This window comes from Chiloscyllium plagiosum, unplaced genomic scaffold, assembly GCF_037043375.1.
Source record: "Chiloscyllium plagiosum isolate Xiang-an unplaced genomic scaffold, Cpla_swu_hap1 HiC_scaffold_3, whole genome shotgun sequence".
Lineage (NCBI taxonomy): Eukaryota > Metazoa > Chordata > Chondrichthyes > Orectolobiformes > Hemiscylliidae > Chiloscyllium > Chiloscyllium plagiosum.
Genome location: NW_028270141.1, coordinates 55,015,525 through 55,035,847, shown reverse-complemented (window position 1 = coordinate 55,035,847; position 20,323 = coordinate 55,015,525). Strand labels below are relative to the sequence as shown.

The window sequence follows — 20,323 nt, the reverse complement described above, 5'->3', positions numbered from 1 at the left end:
AACTAAAGAAAGAAGAACTTAGAATAACTCAACTCTCTTGGAAAACATAACTAAACAATAGATACTGTAGCTATTATTTATTAACTGTTCCAATATAGTAACATCCCATAAACACACATCTTGGCAATAAAGGCAAATTCAAATGCAATTCACGTGCAGTTCTCTAATCCAGGAGGGGAAAAAAAACACGAAGTGAAAATTCAAAGACAGTAGCAGCCGGGAGACACTTACTAAAGTTTCCAACTCTGTTGAGATCCCAATAGCTTTTGATGCTACTGAGAAGCCAAAACCCAGAAATCTTGATTTGTGAAAGCTGGCCACACCCATTCAGGCAGTTAATAAAAGAAAATGTCTCCCAAGCTGTTTATTCTAGTGATTCTGGTAGACTGCTTTGATCCTCTGCCTGACAGCCTCTCTTCAAAAAAAAGCCAAAATCATGTCTTAAAGCCACACCATCATCACAAGATTGTGGCTTGTCCTCTCCTGCAGGGCCTCGCCTCAAACAGTTTACTCACTCATATATTTAGGAGAGCTCACTAAGTGTTTTAACATATGTCTATGCTTTCAGTAGATGGTGGTCTCTGGAGAGATTGAGAGATTGACAGAGACAGGGAGTCACATCAGAAGAACAGCTATATCAACTGCTGAAATTCTTTGCTAACAGTTGAATGGAAACAATGTTCAGGTGGAGCTCCAGCTTCTTTCTCTAGCATGGCACAGAAAGGGTGCTCTCTGCAGTATCCATTGTGTCAGCAACACCAATCAAATCCTAATCACAGTGATGTAGCATTGGGTGAAGCTATCAAATTGTAATAGAGTGAAGAGCCTGGATTATCGATTCCTCATGTTATATTAATTGCTATTACATTATTCATTAATCTCTTTTAAATGAATAGGTTCTTCTTAGTCTTTGAAAATATGATCAATGCTCCCAAGGGATGCAAGGATTACTGTGATTTATATACATTGCAAGTAATTTTAATTAATCTTGTTTCACAAGGACAGAAGTCAAACAGTGTGGCACTGGAAAAGCCCAGCACGTCAGGCAGCATCTGAGGAGCAGGAGAGTCGACATTTCAAGCATAAGCCCTTCATCAGGAATGTGGGAGGGGATCCAAGAGGACTGAGAGATAAATGGGAGGGGGTGGGGCTGGGGGGAAGGTAGCTGGAAGACGATAGGTAGATGAAGGTGGGGGATGATAGTGATAGATCAGAGAGGATGTTGTGCGGTTAGGTGGGAAGAAAGATGGCCGGGTAGGACAGTTCAAGTTGGAGGGTCAGAACTGGGATAAGGTGGGGGAAGGGGAGCCGAGGAAACTGGTGAAATTGACATTGATGCCGTGTGGTTGGAGGGTCCCAAGTTGGAAGATGAGGCGTTCCTCCTCCAGGTGCCGTGTGGCTAGAATTTGACAGTGGAGAAGGCCCAGGACTTGCACGTCTTTGGCAGAGTGGGAGGTGGATTTGACATGATCAGCCACAGGGTGGTGGAGTTATTGGGTGCGTGTGCCCCAGAGATGTTCCCTGAACTGTTCCTCAAGTTAGCATCAGACCATATCAGGAGCAACGGACACAGCAGATGAGGTGTTTGGACATACAGGAATTCTCTGCCACATGTGGAAGGATCCTTTGGGGCCTTGGATGGATGTGAAGTGGCGGGGGGGGGGGGGGCAGGTTTTACACCTCTTGTTATGGCAAGGGAAGGTGCTGGGAGTAGAGGGTGGTTTGATGCGAGGGTGTGGACCTAACAAGGGAACATGGAGGGAATGGTCTCTGAGGAATGTTGATAGGGGTAGGGAGGGAAATATATCTCTGGTGATGGGGTCTGACTGTAGGTGGTGGAAATGGAGGAGGATGATGCACTGTATCTGGAGATTGGTGGGGTGGAAGATGAGGACTAGGAGGGTTCTATCTTTGTTGCGGTCGGAGGGGTGGAGTTCATGGGCAGAGGTGCGGGAAGTGGAGGAGATGCTCTGGAGGGCTTTGTTGACTATGTGGGAGGGGAAATTGCATTTCTTAAAGTAGGAGACCATCTGGGATGTTCTGAAGTGGAATTGCTCCTCCTCGGAGCATATGCGGCGGAGCCAGAAGAATTGGCAGTATGGGATAGCGTTTTTACAGGAAGTAGGATGGGAGGAGGTGTAGTCCAGGTAGCTGTGGGAGTCAGTGGGTTAGAAGTAGATATCTGTGTAGAGTTGGTAGCCAGAAATGGAGGTGGAGAGGTCCAGGAAGGCGAGGGAGGTGTCTGAAATGGTCCAGGTGAACTTGAGGTCAGGGTGGAAGGTCTTTGTGAAATTGATGAACTGTTCAACCTCCTCATGGGAGCACGAAGTGTCGCAGATACAGTCATCAATATAGTGGAGATATTTTCCCTCCCCACTTCTATCAGCATTCCACAGAGACCATTTCCTCTGTGACTCCCTCATGGCACATTCCCTTGCCACAGCAAGATGTGTAAAATCTGCACCCATACCCCCCTCTTCAGCTTCATCCAAGGCCCCAAAGGATCCTTCCACATCCAGCAGAGATTTTCCCGCACATCTAAACACCTCATCCACGTTGTCTGTTGCTCCCAATGTGGTCTCCTATATACTGGGGAGATGCCAACTTGCAGAACGGTTCAGGGAACATCTCTAGGACACATGGACCTAACAACCCCACTGCCCAATTGCTGACCACGTCAACTCCCCCTCCCACTCCGCCAATGACATGCAAGTGCTGGGCCTCCTTCTTACGCTAAATCTAAGCCACCCACTGCCTGGAGGAGGAATGCCTTATCTTCCACCTTGGGATCCTCCAACCACATGGCATCAATGTTGATTTCACCAGTTTCCTCACCTCCTCTCCCCCATCTTATTCCAGATTCAATCCTCCAACTAGGCACTGACCTCTTGAACTTTCCTACCTGTCCATCTTCCTCCCTACCTATCTTCTGCACCCTCTGCTCTGACCTATCACCATCACACCTCACCTTCATCTACAAATCACCTTCCAAGCTACCTTTGGGGTGGGATAGTAGGAAGGCATGTTCGGCTTTAATCTACCCCATTGGCTCTGTTATGTCCCTAGTCCATTTCCCTGGGTTCAGGCTCATTACAAAGATATAGCTAGTTCACAACATATTCCCAGCATCATTCTACCAGACTGAGTTCCTTTGCTCCCATGTGGGACAAATGGTAAGAAGACTTTGCCACCCATCCTGATCCATCCCAATCTCATTTGCACATCCCAGATGCACTTGAAGGCTGTTCTTAAATGTACTTTGCATGGTGTCCAATCTGTGGGTCTGGTGGGTCTGCATCCAGGAGGCAAAATGAACATTTCATCCATATCTCTGTCATGGTTCCTCTGACCAGACTGCACAACATCTTATCCTTAGACAATTCCTTCCGGTGTTGGATTTGCCTTCAATAATACTGTAATCCAAAGCTCCTGTGGCTGAAGTCAGGAAGGCTTAGAAATCACACCTTACTTATTCCAATAAGTGGATAAGGAAAAGGAAGGTTGGCAGTGGTCTGGTTATAAGTGGGGATGGGTAAAGGACAATTGAAGTTGGTGCAGTAAAGTGGCAGTGGACCTTTTGTCTCAATTTCTGGTGTTAATGTAATTAATTTTAGTGAGGATTATTGAGAGGAAGCCAGGCCCAGATCAGAAATGCAGCATGAAATCAATTCTTCAGTGTGCCATGAAGGTGTTTCATGTTCTGTCTGAAAGGATGACTCCCATGACAGTTTGTGCATCTTGATATTTTATGTTTTGCTAATCTTTCATGACTGACAGCTTGTATGAATTGAATACCAAAGCTGAGTCTGAAACCAAAGCTTAACTTGGGCTCCTTGTTATGGGAAAAAGTGAGGACTGCAGATGCAGGAGATCAGAGCTGAAAATGTGTTGCTGGAAAAGCGCAGCAGGTCAGGCAGCATCCAACGAACTGGAGAATCGACGTTTCGGGCATAAGCCCTTCTTCAGGAATGAGGAAAGTATGTCCAGCAGACTAAGATAAAAGGTAGGGAGGAGGGACTTGGGGGAGGGGCGTTGGAAATGCGATAGGTGGAAGGAGGTCAAGGTGAGGGTGATAGGCCAGAGTGGGGTGAGGGACTTGGGGGAGGGGCGTTGGAAATGCGATAGGTGGAAGGAGGTCAAGGTGAGGGTGATAGGCCAGAGTGGGGTGGGGGCGGAGAGGCTTATGCCCGAAACGTCGATTCTCCTGTTCCTTGTATGCTGCCTGACCTGCTGCACTTTTCCAGCAACTCATTTTCAGCTCCTTGTTATGGGAAAGATTTATGCCTTTTGATAAATCTGGGGTCATGAATTTAGTCTGAAGGTTAGGAGGCACAGAGGACAATTTTTCACACAGAGAGTGGTGGGGTTCTAAGGCTCAGCTTGAAAGCATGGCAGAGTCAGAAACTCTTGCAACATTTAAAATATGTTATACACTTGAAGTGCCTAAATCTGCAAGGGTACAGATCAAGTTCTGGAAAGTGGGATTAGGTTGGATAGCTACTTGTCATTAGCGCAGACATGATGGGCCAAATGGTCTCATTCTGTGTGGAAGATCTCTGAAATTCTGTGAATTATTTGAAAATGCAAGCTGATCTGACTCTCAGGCCATTGCTTACGAATGTCACCTCTTGTTCTCAGTGTTTGGCTGATCATTAAGGCTCCATGACCATAATGTCTGTTGGAGAAACTAATAACTATCAATCATTCTGTGCAGCCTGGTCATTAGAAGTCCTGTGTCCTGCAATTCAAACTTTCCCCCTTCACAGTTACCATTCACAGGGACAAGTAAAAGAACAAGGGGACGGGTTCCACCACAACCTTGTCTTAATTTGGGGTGGTATGGTGGCTTAGTGGTTAGCACTGCTGCCTCACAGCACCAGGGTCCCAGGTTCGATTCTAGCCTCAGATGACTATCTGTGTGGAATTTGCACATTCTCCCCATGTCTGCGTGGGTTTCCTCCGGGTGCTCCGGTTTCCTCCCACAGTCCAAAGATGTACAGGTCAGATGAATTGACCATGCTAAATTGTCCATAGTGTTAACTGCATTAGTCAGAGGGAAATGGTTCTGGGTGGGTTACTCTTCAGAGGGTCGGTGTGGACTTGTTGGGCCAAAGGGTCTGTTTCCACACTGTAGGGAATCTAATCTAATCAATTCAGCTCAATTTGATTCCAAGAATGTTTATTTGCTGGGAAAAGTTAAACAGAAAATACAATGAATAGGAGAATACAAAGAGTGAAAAAGTAGGGCCTGTTAAAAGAGGTAATCTTGTATAAATCTGTGTGTGAGAAAGATAAGGGCACAGTCCTCAATGAATGCTTTACATCAGTCATCACAATGGAAAAGGATGGTGCACGTATAGACATCAGAGTGGAGGACTGTGCAATGTTAGAAACAATTAACATAAAGAGAGAGGAGGTACTAGTAAGTTCAGCAGCCCTAACAATAGATAAATTTACAGACTCAGATGAGATATATTCCAAGCTGTTGAGGAAGGCAAAGTGGAAATATCTAGGGCCCTGGCAGTAATTTTCAAACTCTCTCAAAGAACTGGAAGTCTTCTAACATTGTTCCATTTTAGAAAAGAGAGAAAGGAAAGAACCAGGAAATTACTTCATACTTGTAGTTATAATATTTATATAGCCAGTCCAGTTCAATTTCTGGTCAATGGTATCTCCCAGGCTGTTGACAGCATGCAATTCAGTGATACTAACACCTTCAAATGCCAAGGACCAATGGTTAGATCCTCAGTTGTTATGAGATGGTCATTGCCTGGCATTTGTTAATTGCCACTTGTTAATTGTTAATTGTTAATTGCCACTTGTCAGTTCCAACCTGGATATTGTCCAGATGTCATTGTATGTGGGTATGAACTGTTTCAGTATCTGAGAATTCAGAAATGAGGCTGTGACTTCCCAGATTGTGCAATATTTGTGCAGTATCATCAGCAAACATCCCCACTTCTGACCTTGGAATGAAGAGATAGTCATTGATGAAGCAGTTGAAGATGGTTTGGAGGAACCCCTGCAGAGATGTCCTCAAGCTGAGATGACTAAACTCCACAACCATCTTCCATTGTGCCACACATAATTCCAGCCAGAGTTGAGTTTTCCCTCCCAATTCCCAATAATTTCAATTTTGCAAGGGCTCCTTGATGCCATACTCAGTCAAATGCAGTCTTGATGTCAAGAGCAGTCACTTTCATTTCACCTCTGAAATTCAGCTCTTTAGTCTATGCTTGAACTATGGCTTGCACTAATAACGTCAATAAGACCATGAAAAATAGGACATGAGTGGTCCTTTCAGCCAGTTAAGCCTGCTCTTCTACTCAATTGGATCATGACTGATCTGGTACTCCTTTTATTCACTTTCCTTCCCTTTCCCATAATCTGTGATTTCCCTACTGATCAAGAATCTATCATTCTCAGTTTTAAATATACATAAGGACCTTGCCTCACAGCTCTTTGAGGCAAGAAATATTCCTCACAACTCTCTAAGCAAAATATTCCTCACAACCCTCTTCTCATCTCAGTCTTAAATTGGCAGCCCTTAATTCTGAGACCATGTCCTCTGGTCTTTAACATCCTCTCAGTCAAGCACTTTATAAATTGTATATTATCAATGTGATCACCTCTCAATCTTCTAAAATCCAATGAGTGGAATCCTAAACTGTTTAACCATGGTGCATAAAACAATCCATCCATATTGGGTTCATCCTTTTGAGCCTTCTGTGGAGTGCCTCTAATGAAATAATATATTTTGTTAAATGAGGAGACCAAAACTACTCATAGTATTCCAGATGTGGTCTTCCAGCATCTTGTACAATTGCCTCACCTTACTCTCCAATCTCCTTGAAATAAGGGCCAACATTTCATGAACCTTCCCAATTACCTGTTTCACCAATGTGCTAGCTTTCTGTGTTGTGTGCATAAGCACCCAAAGTTCCTTTGTTGTTGTAACTTTCTGCAGTTTTTCTCCAGTCCAGTTAAATAATGCTGTTATAGTGTTCTCCCTTTCAAATTAAACAACTTCACATTTTTCAACTTTAATTTTTCTATCATCATCCACCACATTTTTTTATCATCATCCCACTTTCTCCACATTCCCTTTGAACCATTTAGTCATAAACTATATCTAACTTCTTGAAAACATTCAATGTTTTGGCATCAGCTGCTTTCTGTGTCAGAGAATTCACTCTCTTGCCTCATGGCTGATGAATACTGGCCTTGATACCCACATCCTATTAATGTATATTTTTTAAAAGCACTATCTTCTGGCTTCACACCCTCTGGGATATTGGTGCTCCTCTAATTTGGCTTCAGAGCAAACTTGGGTTTAATCATACCATCACTTGTGGGCATGTTTCAGACTTTGGATTCTCTTTTTACACCTCTCCACTTCTGTACTTTATTTCCTTCTTTTAAAAAATCATTAAAACCTATTTCTTTGACCAAGCTTTTACTCATCTGTCAATTAATGGCTTAATATCAAATTTAATTTAATAATGCTCATGTGAATCTATACACAAATTCCATCTTACCAAACATCTTAACTCTGATGGCTGGAATAACATGCAGTGATGCATTAGTGCCCTCAGATGCAGAGAAAACAGGGAATAATACAGCAAGGGAAGTACAATGGTCCAACAGTAGAAGGCAGAGGATGATGTTGAAAAAAGAAAACTCCATCAATGATGACCAATGCAGTAATACAGAGATAAGTTCTGTCACCTTTCTTTGCCCTATAGTTTTTATTTAGTTATTTAGTCGTTGTTGCGATATGGTTTCCATGGTGCATTCTCCACTTGAGTATGAATCACATCAGAGAAATAAGTACCTATACAAGATGGATCTGTTATTCCCATGACATTGAAGAGTATTCAATGCACCGCATCATTTCCCCAAAATCAAAATTTTAAGCATGAATCAATTGAAATTATTGCACTTAGCAATGATTTATATAAGTCATACAATTGAAGTAGGTGGAATGACGTTCAGCCACAGTATAGCATTAACATACATATGGAATTGCAGAGTGAATTCAAAATGCTTTTAAAAGGAAGGGAAGAAAATAAGAACCCAAAGATGATGCCCTGTGGGAGAGTCTAGGATCAGCATGCGTAATCTCAGAGATGGAGATCGTACAAGAGGTTGTACATTTCAAAGAGATGAGAAGGTATTTCTTCTCTCAGAGGATTGTGTATGTGAAAAATTCTTTACCAAAAAGAGCTGTTGAGACTGGGTTGTTAAGTATATTCAAGGTTGGGATAGACAGATTTTTAAACTTAAGGGAATCAATAGTTATGGGAAAAATGACAGGAATTATCAGATCAGCCATGGTAGAGAAGACTTGATGGACTGAATAGGCAAAAGTGAGGACTGCAGATACTGGAAACCAGAGTTTAGATCAGAGTGGTGCTGGAAAAGCACAGCAGGTCAGGCAGCATCTGAGGAGCAGGAAAATATAGTTAGATACAGTTAGATATAATTTTGCCCGAAACGTCGATTTTCCTGCTTGATGGACTGAATAGTCGACTTCTGTGCCACACCTTATGGTCTTATGGATGCCTGTAGTCTCTGCCCTTAGCATCTTCTTTCAATGTGAGTAAAGTTATGGTTTCCAAAATGTTCAAGATTTGGTTTCATGATTCTGTATGAACTCCAATGTTTGATAATGTTTGGGAGTTTATTCTACTTAAACAAACAGAAAGAGGAGGGCTAAAAGAAGTCATGAAGTGTCCTTGGCAAACAAGATGAAGGAAAATCCCAAGGTGTTTCAACATATATAAGAACCAAGAGGATACCAGGGATAGAGTAGGCCGACTTAAATCAAAGAAAATAATTTATACATGGAGCCAGAGGAGGTTGACGAGATCTTGATAAATACTGGTGTAAAGTATTCATTAAAGGGGAAGGAAATGGTAGATGGTAAGAGTAGAGAGGAGTATGTTGATATTCTAGGACATGTCAATATAAAAAAGGAGTTGTGTGTTTTGAAAAGCATTATGGTAGACAAGTCCCCAAGACCTGATGGAATCTATCCCAGAATGCTAAGGGAGGCAGGTGATGGAATTACTGAGACATTGTACGAAATCTTTTTATCCTGCTTAATCACAGGTATTTGTACACTTGCATTCATCAGCTTAAGTACAGAATATAAAAATTGTCAAGTCATGTTGCAGCTAGAGAACACAAAGGGCAGTAAGTGCCTGGGATGTGGTGGAGAGGTGGTAGAAGCAGACACAAAAGCAATGTTTGAAGGCATCTTAACAGATAAATGAATAGGCAGGGAATAGAGGAAAGTGACAAAATACTTTTAGTTTAGAAAGATATCATGTGCCAGTGCAGGAGAGGTGGACCTGTTCCTGTGCTGTACTGTACCAATCTTTCTATAAAATGCACCAGAAGTGGCTTATAAACATATGATTCGCAGGCAACTGTGCAAGTATGAAGAACCAAGAACACCTTCCATACCAGGCAACATCCTCGTAAACCTTCTCTGCACCCCCTCTAAAGCGTCCACATCCTTTCGGTACTGTGGCGACCAGAACTGCACACAGCATTCCAAATGCAGCCGAACCAATGTCGTATACAATTTTAAAATGACTTGCCAGCTCTTATACTCAATACCCCATCCGATGAAGGCAAGCATACCATATGCCTTCTTGACCACTCTATCCACCTGTGCAGCAACCTTCGGTGTACAATGGACCTGCATTCCCAGATCTCTCTGTTCATCAACTTTTCCCAAGGCTTCTCCGTTTATTGTATAATTCGCTCTAGAACTAGACTTCCCAAATGCATCACCTCACATTTGCCTGGATTGAACTCCATCTGCCACTTCTCCGCCCAACTCTCCAGTCTATCTATATTCTCCTGTATTCTTTGACAGTCACCTATGCTTTCTGCTACTCCACTAATCTTCGTGTCATTTGCAAACTTGTTGATCATACCAACAGTGCCCTCTTCCAGATCATTTATGTATATTACAAACAACAGTGGCCCCAGGACTGATCCCTGTGGAACACCACTGGTCACCTTTCTCTATTTCGAGAAACTCCCTTCAACTACTACTCTCTGAATCCTGTTATAGAGTCATACAGTCATAGAAATCTACAGCATGGAAACAGACCCTTCAGTCCAACCCGTCCATGCCGACCATATATCCCAACCCAATCTAGTCCCACCTGCCAGCACCCAGTCCATATCCCTCCAAACCCTTCCTATTCATATACCCATCCAAATGTCTCTTAAATGTTGCAACTGTACCAGCCTCCACCACATCTTCTGGCAGCTCATTCTGCGTGAAAAAGTTGCCCCTTAGGTCTCTTTTATATCTTTCCCCTCTCACCCTAAACCTATGCCCTCTAGTTCTGGACTCCCTAACCCCAGGGAAAAGACTTTGTCTATTTATCCTATCCATGCCCCTCATAATTTTGTAAACCTCTATAAAGTCACCCCTCAGCCTCCGACGCTCCACGGAAAACAGTCCCAGCCTGTTCAGCCTCTTCCTATAGCTCAAATCCTCCAACCCTGGCTACATCCTTGTAAATCTTTTCTGAAACCTTTCAAGTTTCACAACATCTTTCCGATAGGAAGGAGACTGACTGTGTGGAGTTTGCACGTTCTCCCCGTGTCTGCGTGGGTTTCCTCCGGGTGCTCCGGTTTCCTCCCACAGTCCAAAAGATGTGCAGGGTCAGGTGAATTGGCCATACTAAATTGCCTGTAGTGTTAGGTAAGGGGTAAATGTAGGGGTATGGGTGGGTTCGCTTCGGCGGGTCGGTGTGGACTTGTTGGGCCGAAGGGCCTGTTTCCACACTGTAATGTAATCTGTAATCTATAATAATCTGAAACATTTCTGTAGTCTAATATCCAGTCAATATCACATTTTGCTTAAGGCATTTTCTTAGACTAGATCTAGAATGACTGCTGACAGAAGGAAATGACAGACTCGCTGCATATACACCATAAACTACAGTCACACCTTGTGGTCCAGCCCACTTGTGCTGCTACTGATTCTCAACTATATCTCATCAAATCCCATTTTCAAGAAGCACTCACATTGAGTGGGCCAGAGAATGAGCAATATGATGCCTCATTCCTGATGAAAGGCTAATGCTTGAAACATTGATTCTCCTGCTCCTCGGATGCTGCCTGACCAGCTGTGCTTTTCTAGCACCACACTCTCGACTCTGATCTCCAGCATCTGCAGTCTCACTTTCTCCCAATATAATGCTTTAAGACCATCTGTAACCTCTGTGATCGAAGATCAGTTTTGGATAAGACAGGCAAAGAAAAATTGCTCCCATTAACCGATGGAGTAAGAACTAGGGAACAAAGATTTAAGGTTTTGAGCAAGAAATGCAGGAGGAATGTTTTTTAACGCAGTGAGTGGTAATAATCTGGAATTCATTGCACCCATGATGGGTGGAAGAGGAAACAGTAAATGATTTTAGAAGGGAGTTGCATGGACACTTGAGAGAAATAAACTACAGGAATAGAGTGGGATAGTGGAACTGATTGAATTGTCCGAAAAGAGCTAGTGTGGACTGAATGGGCATCCTCAAGAGTTTCAATGACTCTAACTCACAAGAATGCAAGGATGAGAAGCAAGATTAGGCCATTTGTCTCCTTAAGCTGGCTTGTATTCAATAAGACGATAGTTGATCTGGTTGTGGTCTCAACTCCACTTTCCTGCCTGTTTTTCATAATCCTAAATGCCCATGTTAATTAAGAATCTGTCTAACTCAGCCTTGAATATATTTGATAACACAGCCTCGTTTTTATAGTGAGAATACATCAGCACTGAAGTAATCAGAAACCCCTGTGAAGTGGGCATTGGTAACAGCATGGATGCAGCAGTGAATAGCCGTTTGCATGTCCCACCCTGGTCAGCCAGAGAGCCCAGAGACAAAGGCCAAGATAAACAAGTTAAGGCTTTCAGTGACATCATCGCTACTGCTATAGATGAGTAGTTGCAGTGGAGGAGGACACAGAGTTTAGATCCTGCCTTCCTGGATAGCGAGAGCATCCTCCTGCACCGGTGCTCCCACATCTCTTGAAGGATGAGCCTACCTACACACTCTACACATTTCTCAGGGTGTTCCATGCTCCTGCTCCTAGCTGTTGCTGAGGTTGTGGCTCATGCTATCTGGGAACTTTCCTATTGGTAAACAAGGCTGCAGCAGGGCACTGCACTGCCTGAATGATGTCAGCCGAGTTCCCCCCATGTCCAATGGCAATTTTGTTCTTTTGAGGATAGGATCAGTTGAGCCTGGCTGAATTAATTGATGTCCTGCTGGTGGCAGAGCTTTGCTCAGGTTCGGTGTGTTCACCTCTGCCTGCTCTGCATTCCCTAATGCAGATTCCGCACCTTCCTTCAAAATATTCCTTACTCCCAAACTTTTCAAACCATTCCTGCAACTCCCAAGGGATCTCCATGAGTTTTCCCAGCTGCACTGAACTGGGATGATTCCCATAAGCTTCTAAATACTATTCAATACTGTCAAAATTGTAAAATGACTGCTTCAGCAGTCTTTCCTCTGTATTCCTGACCTCCTTCTGTGTGCTTGGATGTTGTAAACTACCCCTTTCTCCATCTCAGTGCAAATCTCTGGCACAGGAGATGAGAGTGGGAACTCCCCAAGTGGCGTCACATTTTCTTTATACTCTCAACGTAGTGCCATCTCCCTGGAGATGAGAAAATGAAGTCCAACATCTTCACACAGATTGACTTTTCCTGCAGAATTGCAAACCAGGAGAAAGAAATGGAGGAGTAAAGCCATGAATAGATGAGTGGGAGAAACTAATTGTAGGAGATTGATTGTGATTTGAATTGTCCAATCAGGGTTTGGATCAGTGAAGGATAAAGCTTTGGAAAGTGGAGTGCATCATTTCTCCCTCCAAAAAAAAAATAAATAAACAGGGGATCTCTCCTCTTCACTATTTTGATCACAAAAAAAAAAATTAAAGCTTTGGAAAGTGGAGTGCATCATTTCTCCCTCCAAAAAAAAAATAAACAGGGGATCTCTCCCCTTCACTGTTTTGATCACAAAAAAAAAATAAAGCTTTGGAAAAGGAACATCCAGGATGCCTGCCTTCATCCTTATATTCTCATGTTGGACTTAGTTATTGAGGAATAAAATACATGAGGTAGATGAGTTCATAGTGAATGAGGGAAGAAATAATCATAATGTGATAATGGTTAAAGCATAACTAAGCTGAAAAAAGACAGGAACATAGAAACTAGGAGCAGGAATAGGTCGTTCAGCTCTTCAAGCCTACTCCACCATTCAATGTAATCAAGCTGATTACTACTTTATGCCATATTCTTGCTTTCTCTCCATACTCCTTGGTGTCTTTATTAAGAGTTGAATACAAAAAGTACAAAAGTATAGCACAGAAACAGACCCTTCAGCCCACTGTATCTGCACTAACCATGATGCCTTTCTAAATTAATCCCATCGACCTGCACATGGTCCATACCCACAATAAAGTACATAAAGAACACTGCAAAGGTGCAGAATAAAGATGTATCATTGACAAAGGGTGTTATGGATAAACAAAAGAAATTGGAAACAAGTTACAATTGATTGGAATGAGATATGGGCCTACAGGGCACCGTATTACAAAAACGACGAAATACAATAACATAACAGAAAAAGTTTTAGACAAGATAAAGGAATCAAGTATCAACAGTGACTGTGAAAAACCACAAAACACCAGTTAAGTTCTGATGTAAGTAAATGTTTATAAATTCTATACCTTTCCTCCTGAAGGACTGGGATCATCTTTTCCACCTTTTCTAGGAGCAGCCCAAGTCGTTCCCTAAGTTAATGAAATACAATAATTATCAAATTTGAAAATGGAAGTTCAACAAGACAGAATATTTACAAAATTACAACAGTCAAATATCTTTGACTATTCAGTTCCCAGTGTTAAGTGATTATTTCTTGCCATCACAGATGTGAAGGGCCAAAGGGTCATTTTCTGTCCTACTGATCTCTATAGGTCTATGAAAGCGTTGGTCATCCACACTTCTATCATGTCATTTTGTGATAAATGTAGTGTGCATTTAGATAATGAACTTTCATCTCTATCGTTTGCTATTTTTCCCTAATCTGACTGATTTGTTAGTGCCTTTTCTGTCAAACTCTGGTTATTATTAACTAAAGCACCATTTTGGATTCTTGCCTTGTCCTTTGCCATTAAGTTTATAAAACCTTATTGATGTGAGGTCCACATCCCTTTCTAAAATTACTTTAAAATCCTCTCTACAGCCCTAATAATAGACATTTTAATCAAATTGTTCAGATGCATTGTTATTCATTGTTAGAGTAGGTGGAACTTGAATCTGGACATTCCAGCTAAGAGGTAATCCCTCAGTCCCAGTTATATTATTTGGCAGAACTCTGGTTCTAACACAGTTCAGGTGAAGAATGGCCAAGTTCACAGATCCCACACCTCCCTCTACCCTGTCTGAACTTTGTTCTTTGCTGCCTAAACGATCACCAGTGTATTAATTTTCTATACTGCTTTATAGCAAACTATCTCTCAGCAGGAGTTCTGACAATTTAGCGCATCAGATTTGAGAAACACCTACAGGATAAAGGTCAGGATTCATTTCAAAGGCCAATTTAATAAAGGACAATTAGTCACAAGCCATGTTCTGCTTCCTAATTGTGTGAAATCTACTGTTGGGTACATCAGCAAGCATTAACAAATTCAAATAAGCCAAATGGCACTTCCAAAATAATTTTCACTTATGAAACAGCTAGAAGATACTACAAAGGTAAGTAGGCCCCAAAATCCTGTCAGCATTCTTTAACTTAGTTTCAAAAGGCAGCTAGGTATAGCACTTGGTCTGAATGGGATTAAAGATTATAGAGAGAAAGCAGGATTAGGCTACTGAGTTGGACGAATGGTAAAGCAGGCTCAAAGGCCTGAATGCCTGCCTCCTGCTGATTTCTTCTTTGTTTCTATGTTTCAAAAATCATCTTGATTAAAAACTGGCCCAGTTTGTAAACATCATTATTTGAAAAATGGAACAATGCATACCCGGCCCAAATAATTCCCTCCATAGTGTTGTTACCTTCATTAATGTGTTCCTTCAGAGGACCACACCTGATTCAAAGGTCTGTGATAATGCTTCTACTTGGATTTGAGCACATATCAAAGGAACACACTTCAGTGTGAACCTGAGGGACTGCTGCATCATTGAAGGTGCTGTCTCTTCGGTGCCACCATTTTAAACCACAAACTCAATTTTCTGCCCCTCAGATGTAGATAAAATACAACCTGGGGAATTCTCTTCAGTCTTGCAGCCAACTTTCATCACTGATGTTATTTAGTCATGGTCTGTATTGCTCGTTGTGCAGATCAGCTGCTCGGCTTTCTGCAATAAGATAGTGACTCCATGTCATGAGCATAAATTGGGTCTAAAGTGCTCTGGAATATTCTGGTATTATGAAAGGAACTATTATTCCCTTTCCTCTCATTACAATGCTTTTCTGACCTTCACTTGCTGGATCTGACTTTATTTTTTACTGGCTTTCCTTCAAATCAATCACAATAGACCTTACTTTTCTTCGAAATCCCATCTGCTTTTCTGCTACATTACTGACAAAAATACCTAATTGTTGTTTTTGCACATTTTGGAGAATGGACTGCTCACTCAGTGCTGATTTCCTCTGTTTTTCAAATGAAATATATTAGTGCATTTTGATTATTTTTGCCATTTTGTGAGTTGTTTTTTGATATATTTTTGAGTGTTTTAATTTTGATTCTTCCTAAAATTTGGTCAATTGCGCAATTTTGTTTACTTCTTTGAGATCATAGTGCTGAATTTTTGTCCCTTTGTTGTGAGTAACAATGATCATATAATACTCCCGAGACAATAAAACAGTGACTCAATACAGAGAATCAATAATATTGAGCAACTCATAATACCAAAAGTGTAAATAATTAGAGAAAAAATTCTGTTTTCCTCTCCCCCTCTCAATAATCAAACACGATCCGATAATTATGCAGCTGACTAAACTTTGGAAAATTGAATACTGGATTAATTGTCTATATTTATCCCATCCTCATTCCAGGTTTTGAGCCACAAACTCCTCCAAAATGGACACAAGGTTGCAGTGAATTGCCATTTCCTTCTGCAGGATGACTGACCGCTCCATCAGACAAATTGGAAGGATTGAATGCATTATGAATGCGCCTTCCATGGTTACCAAGTCCTGACCTGAGACTCAGATCAGAGCTTCCAGTCTAGAGGTAGACACACTAACAATTGCAAGACAAAACCACCGACATGTGAAAAATTATTCAACATTTTTTTTATGCTCTTGCATGAATTTCAACTGTAGTCTTATTAAAGTGACGACCATCTTGCAACCAAGAATGCTTAAATTACTGTTGTGCACTGCACCTCCAGGTTTGATTCAGGAATTCAAATAACTGCTCTGGACATTATGAAAACAGTAGAATTTTCAAAAGAACATGAGCATTAATACGTTGGAGACAGCACTCTGCATATTGAAGGCAAACCAAAAGATTTTATTTTCTGAGTTGAACACATGTTCATTATGTGAATTTTAACAACTAAAACCAACCCAACATTAAGGGAATATGACCAGCCTTTAGTCTATTCTGCCTTTTGAATTGCAGACTTGGCTGTGGGACCTTAAAAGAAAGGGAAATATCAGTTACTATTCTGTGGTCACAAACATCACATTAGCAAGTCATCAGGTCAGCCTCTAGTTATTATTGTACATGATGGGTCAAATGGCTTGTCGTTCATAGCAGGCCGAAGTCAAAAATACAAGATTTGATCACCAATAATTTTCCCTTTGAATGACTATGAAACAGTCAACCTGTAGTCCTCTTATTATCAAACCTATCATTTCCATTCTCTCTGACCCACAATAGTTCTCTGGCAAGCAACGTCAGAGTTTTAAAATTCTAATGATCATTTTCAAATAGAACATAGAACATAGAACATAGAACAATACAGCACAGAACAGACCCTTCGGCCCACGATGTTGTGCCGAACTTCTAACCTAGATTAAGTACCCATCCATGTACCTATCCAAATGCCGCTTAAAGGTCGCCAATGATTCCGACTCTACCACTCCCACGGGCAGCGCATTCCATGCCCCCACCACTCTCTGGGTAAAGAACCCACCCCTGACATCTCCCCTATACCTTCCACCCTTCACCTTAAATTTATGTCCCCTTGTAACACTCTGTTGTACCCGGGGAAAAAGTTTCTGACTGTCTACTCTATCTACTCCTCTGATCATCTTATAAACCTCTATCAAGTCACCCCTCATCCTTCGCCGTTCCAACGAGAAAAGGCCGAGAACTCTCAACCTATCCTCGTACGACTTCCTCTCCATTCCAGGCAACATCCTGGTAAATCTTCTCTGCACCCTCTCCAAAGCTTCCACATCTTTCCTAAAGTGAGGTGACCAGAACTGCACACAGTACTCCAACTGTGGCCTAACCAAAGTCCTGTACAGCTGCAACATCACTTCACGACTCTTGAATTCAATCCCTCTGCTAATGAACGATAATACTCCATAGGCCTTCTTACAAACTCTATCCACTTGAGTGGCAACCTTCAAAGATCTATGTACATAGACCCCAAGATCCCTCTGTTCCTCCACCTGACTAAGAACCCTACCATTAACCCTGTATTCCGCATTCTTATTTGTTCTTCCAAAATGGACAACCTCACACTTGGCAGGGTTGAACTCCATCTGCCACTCCTCAGCCCAGCTCTGCATCATATCTAAGTCCCTCTGCAGCCGACAACAGCCCTCCTCACTGTCCACAACTCCACCTATCTTCGTATCATCTGCAAATTTACTGACCCAACCTTCGACTCCCTCATCTAAGTCATTAATAAAAATTACAAACAGCAGAGGACCCAGAACTGATCCCTGCGGAACTCCACTTGTAACTGGGCTCCAGGCTGAATATTTACCATCTACCACCACTCTCTGCCTTCGACCGGTTAGCCAGTTTTCTATCCAATTGGCCAAATTTCCCTCTATCCCATGCCTCCTGACTTTCCGCATAAGCCTACCATGGGGAACCTTATCAAATGCCTTACTAAAATCCATGTACACTACATCCACTGCTCTTCCCTCATCCACATGCTTGGTCACCTCCTCGAAGAATTCAATAAGACTTGCAAGGCAAGACCTACCCTTCACAAATCCGTGCTGGCTGTCCCTAATCAAGCAGTGTCTTTCCAGATACTCATAAATCCTATCCCTCAGTACCCTTTCCATTGCTTTGCCTACCACAGAAGTAAGACTAACAGGCCTGTAATTCCCGGGGTTATCCCTATTCCCTTTTTTGAACAGGGGCACAACATTCGCTACTCTCCAGTCCCCTGGTACCACCCCCGTTGCCAGTGAAGACGAGAAGATCATTGCCAACGGTACTGCAATTTCCTCTCTTGCTTCCCACATAATCCTAGGATATATCCCGTCAGGCCCGGGGGACTTGTCTATCCTCAAGTTGTTCAAAATGTCCAACACATCTTCCTTCCTAACAGGTATCTCTTCTAGCTTACCAGTCCATTTCACACTCTCCTCTTCTACAATACGGTCCCTCTCGTTCGTAAATACTGAAGAGAAGTACTTGTTCAAGACCTCTCCTATCTCTTCCGACTCAATACACAGTCTCCCACTACTGTCCTTGATCGGACCTACCCTCGTTCTCGTCATTCTCAGGTTTCTCACATACGCATAAAATGCCTTGGGGTTATCCTTGATCCTATCCGCCAACGATTTTTCATGCCCTCTCTTAGCTCTCCTAATCCCTTTCTTCAGGTCCCTTCTGGCTATCCTGTATCCCTCCACTGCTCTGTCTGAATCCTGTTTCCTCAACCTTATGTAAGCCTCCTTCTTCCTCTTTACCAGACATTCAACCTCTCTCGTCAACCAAGGCTCCCTCACACGACCATTTCTTTCCTGCCTGATAGGTACATACATATCATGGACACGTCGTATCTGCTCTTTGAAAAAGTTCCTCATTTCCACCACATCCTTCCCTGACAGCCTATGCTCCCAACGTATGCTCCTCAAATCCTGCCTTACAGCATCGTAATTTCCCTTCCCCCAATTATAAAATCTACCTTGTTGTGCACACCTATCTCTCTCCATAACCAAGGTGAAAGTCACAGAATTGTGGTCACCATCACCAAAATGTTCACCCACTAACAAGCCCACCACTTGTCCCGGTTCATTACCGAGTACCAAATCCAATATGGCCTCCCCTCTGGTTGGACAATCTACATACTGCGTTAGAAAAGCTTCCTGGACACACTGCACAAACACCGCCCCATCCAATCTACTTGATCTAAAGAGCTTCCAATCAATATTTGGGAAGTTGAAGTCGCCCATGACTACGACCCTGTGGCTTCTGCACCTTTCCAAAATCTGTTTCCCAATCTGTTTCTCCACATCTCTGCTGCTATTGGGGGGCCTATAGTAAACACCCAACAAGGTGACTGCACCTTTCCTATTTCTGACTTCAGCCCATACTACCTCCAGAGGCAGATCCCCCTCAAACTTCCTTTCTGCAGCCATTATACCATTTCTAATTAGCAATGCCACCCCAATCTCTCATGGCTACGTCCCTGTCCCTCTCTTTGTCATCGGCATCAGCAAGATTAGCTTGAGATATCTGTACTCCTCTAATTCTGACCTCTTGCCCCTTTCTAGTTTAAATTTCTTCATCTTTGGCACCTCACCTTTAGGTGTTTAGGCCCTGGAATTCACCTAAGCCTAAACCTCTCTGACTTTCTACCTGACTTCCCTCCTCAAAGATACTAACTAAAATGTACTTCTTTGATAAAGATTTTGGTTATCTAACCAAATATTTCCATTTGTGGATCAGTGACCTATTTTATTTTGTAGTGCTCCTTTGCAGTGTCTTATAGAGTCATAGAGTCATATAGCTTGGAAACAGATCCTTCAGTCCAATTAGTCCACGCTGACCATGTTCCCAAACTGAATGAGTCCCACTTGTCTGCATTTTTAGATTGGATTAGATTAGATTCCCTACAGTGTGGAAACAAATACTTCGGCCCAAAAGTCCACACCGACCCTCCAAAGAGTAACCACCCAGACATATTTCCTTTTGACTAATGCACCTTCCACTATGGGCAATTTAACATGGCCAATTCACCTGACCAGTACGTCTTTGGCCTGTGATAGGAAACCGGAGCACCCGGAGGAAACCCACGCAGACACAGGGAGAATGTGCAAACTCCACACAGACAGTCACCCAAGGCTGGAATCGAACCTTAGAC

The 20,323-nt window shown here is 42.5% G+C and overlaps 1 protein-coding gene across 3 annotated transcripts in view; it reads right to left on the bottom strand.

Moving 5' to 3' along the window:
* Positions 1-20,323, bottom strand: part of col19a1 (collagen, type XIX, alpha 1) — a 422,382-nt gene that overhangs the window by 317,392 nt on the left and 84,667 nt on the right. For all 3 annotated transcript variants that reach the window (XM_087979446.1, XM_087979452.1, XM_087979458.1), the window contains exon 9: positions 13,762-13,824. In XM_087979446.1, the coding sequence (XP_087835572.1) occupies positions 13,762-13,824 (63 nt within the window). The remainder of the gene's footprint in view (positions 1-13,761; positions 13,825-20,323) is intronic.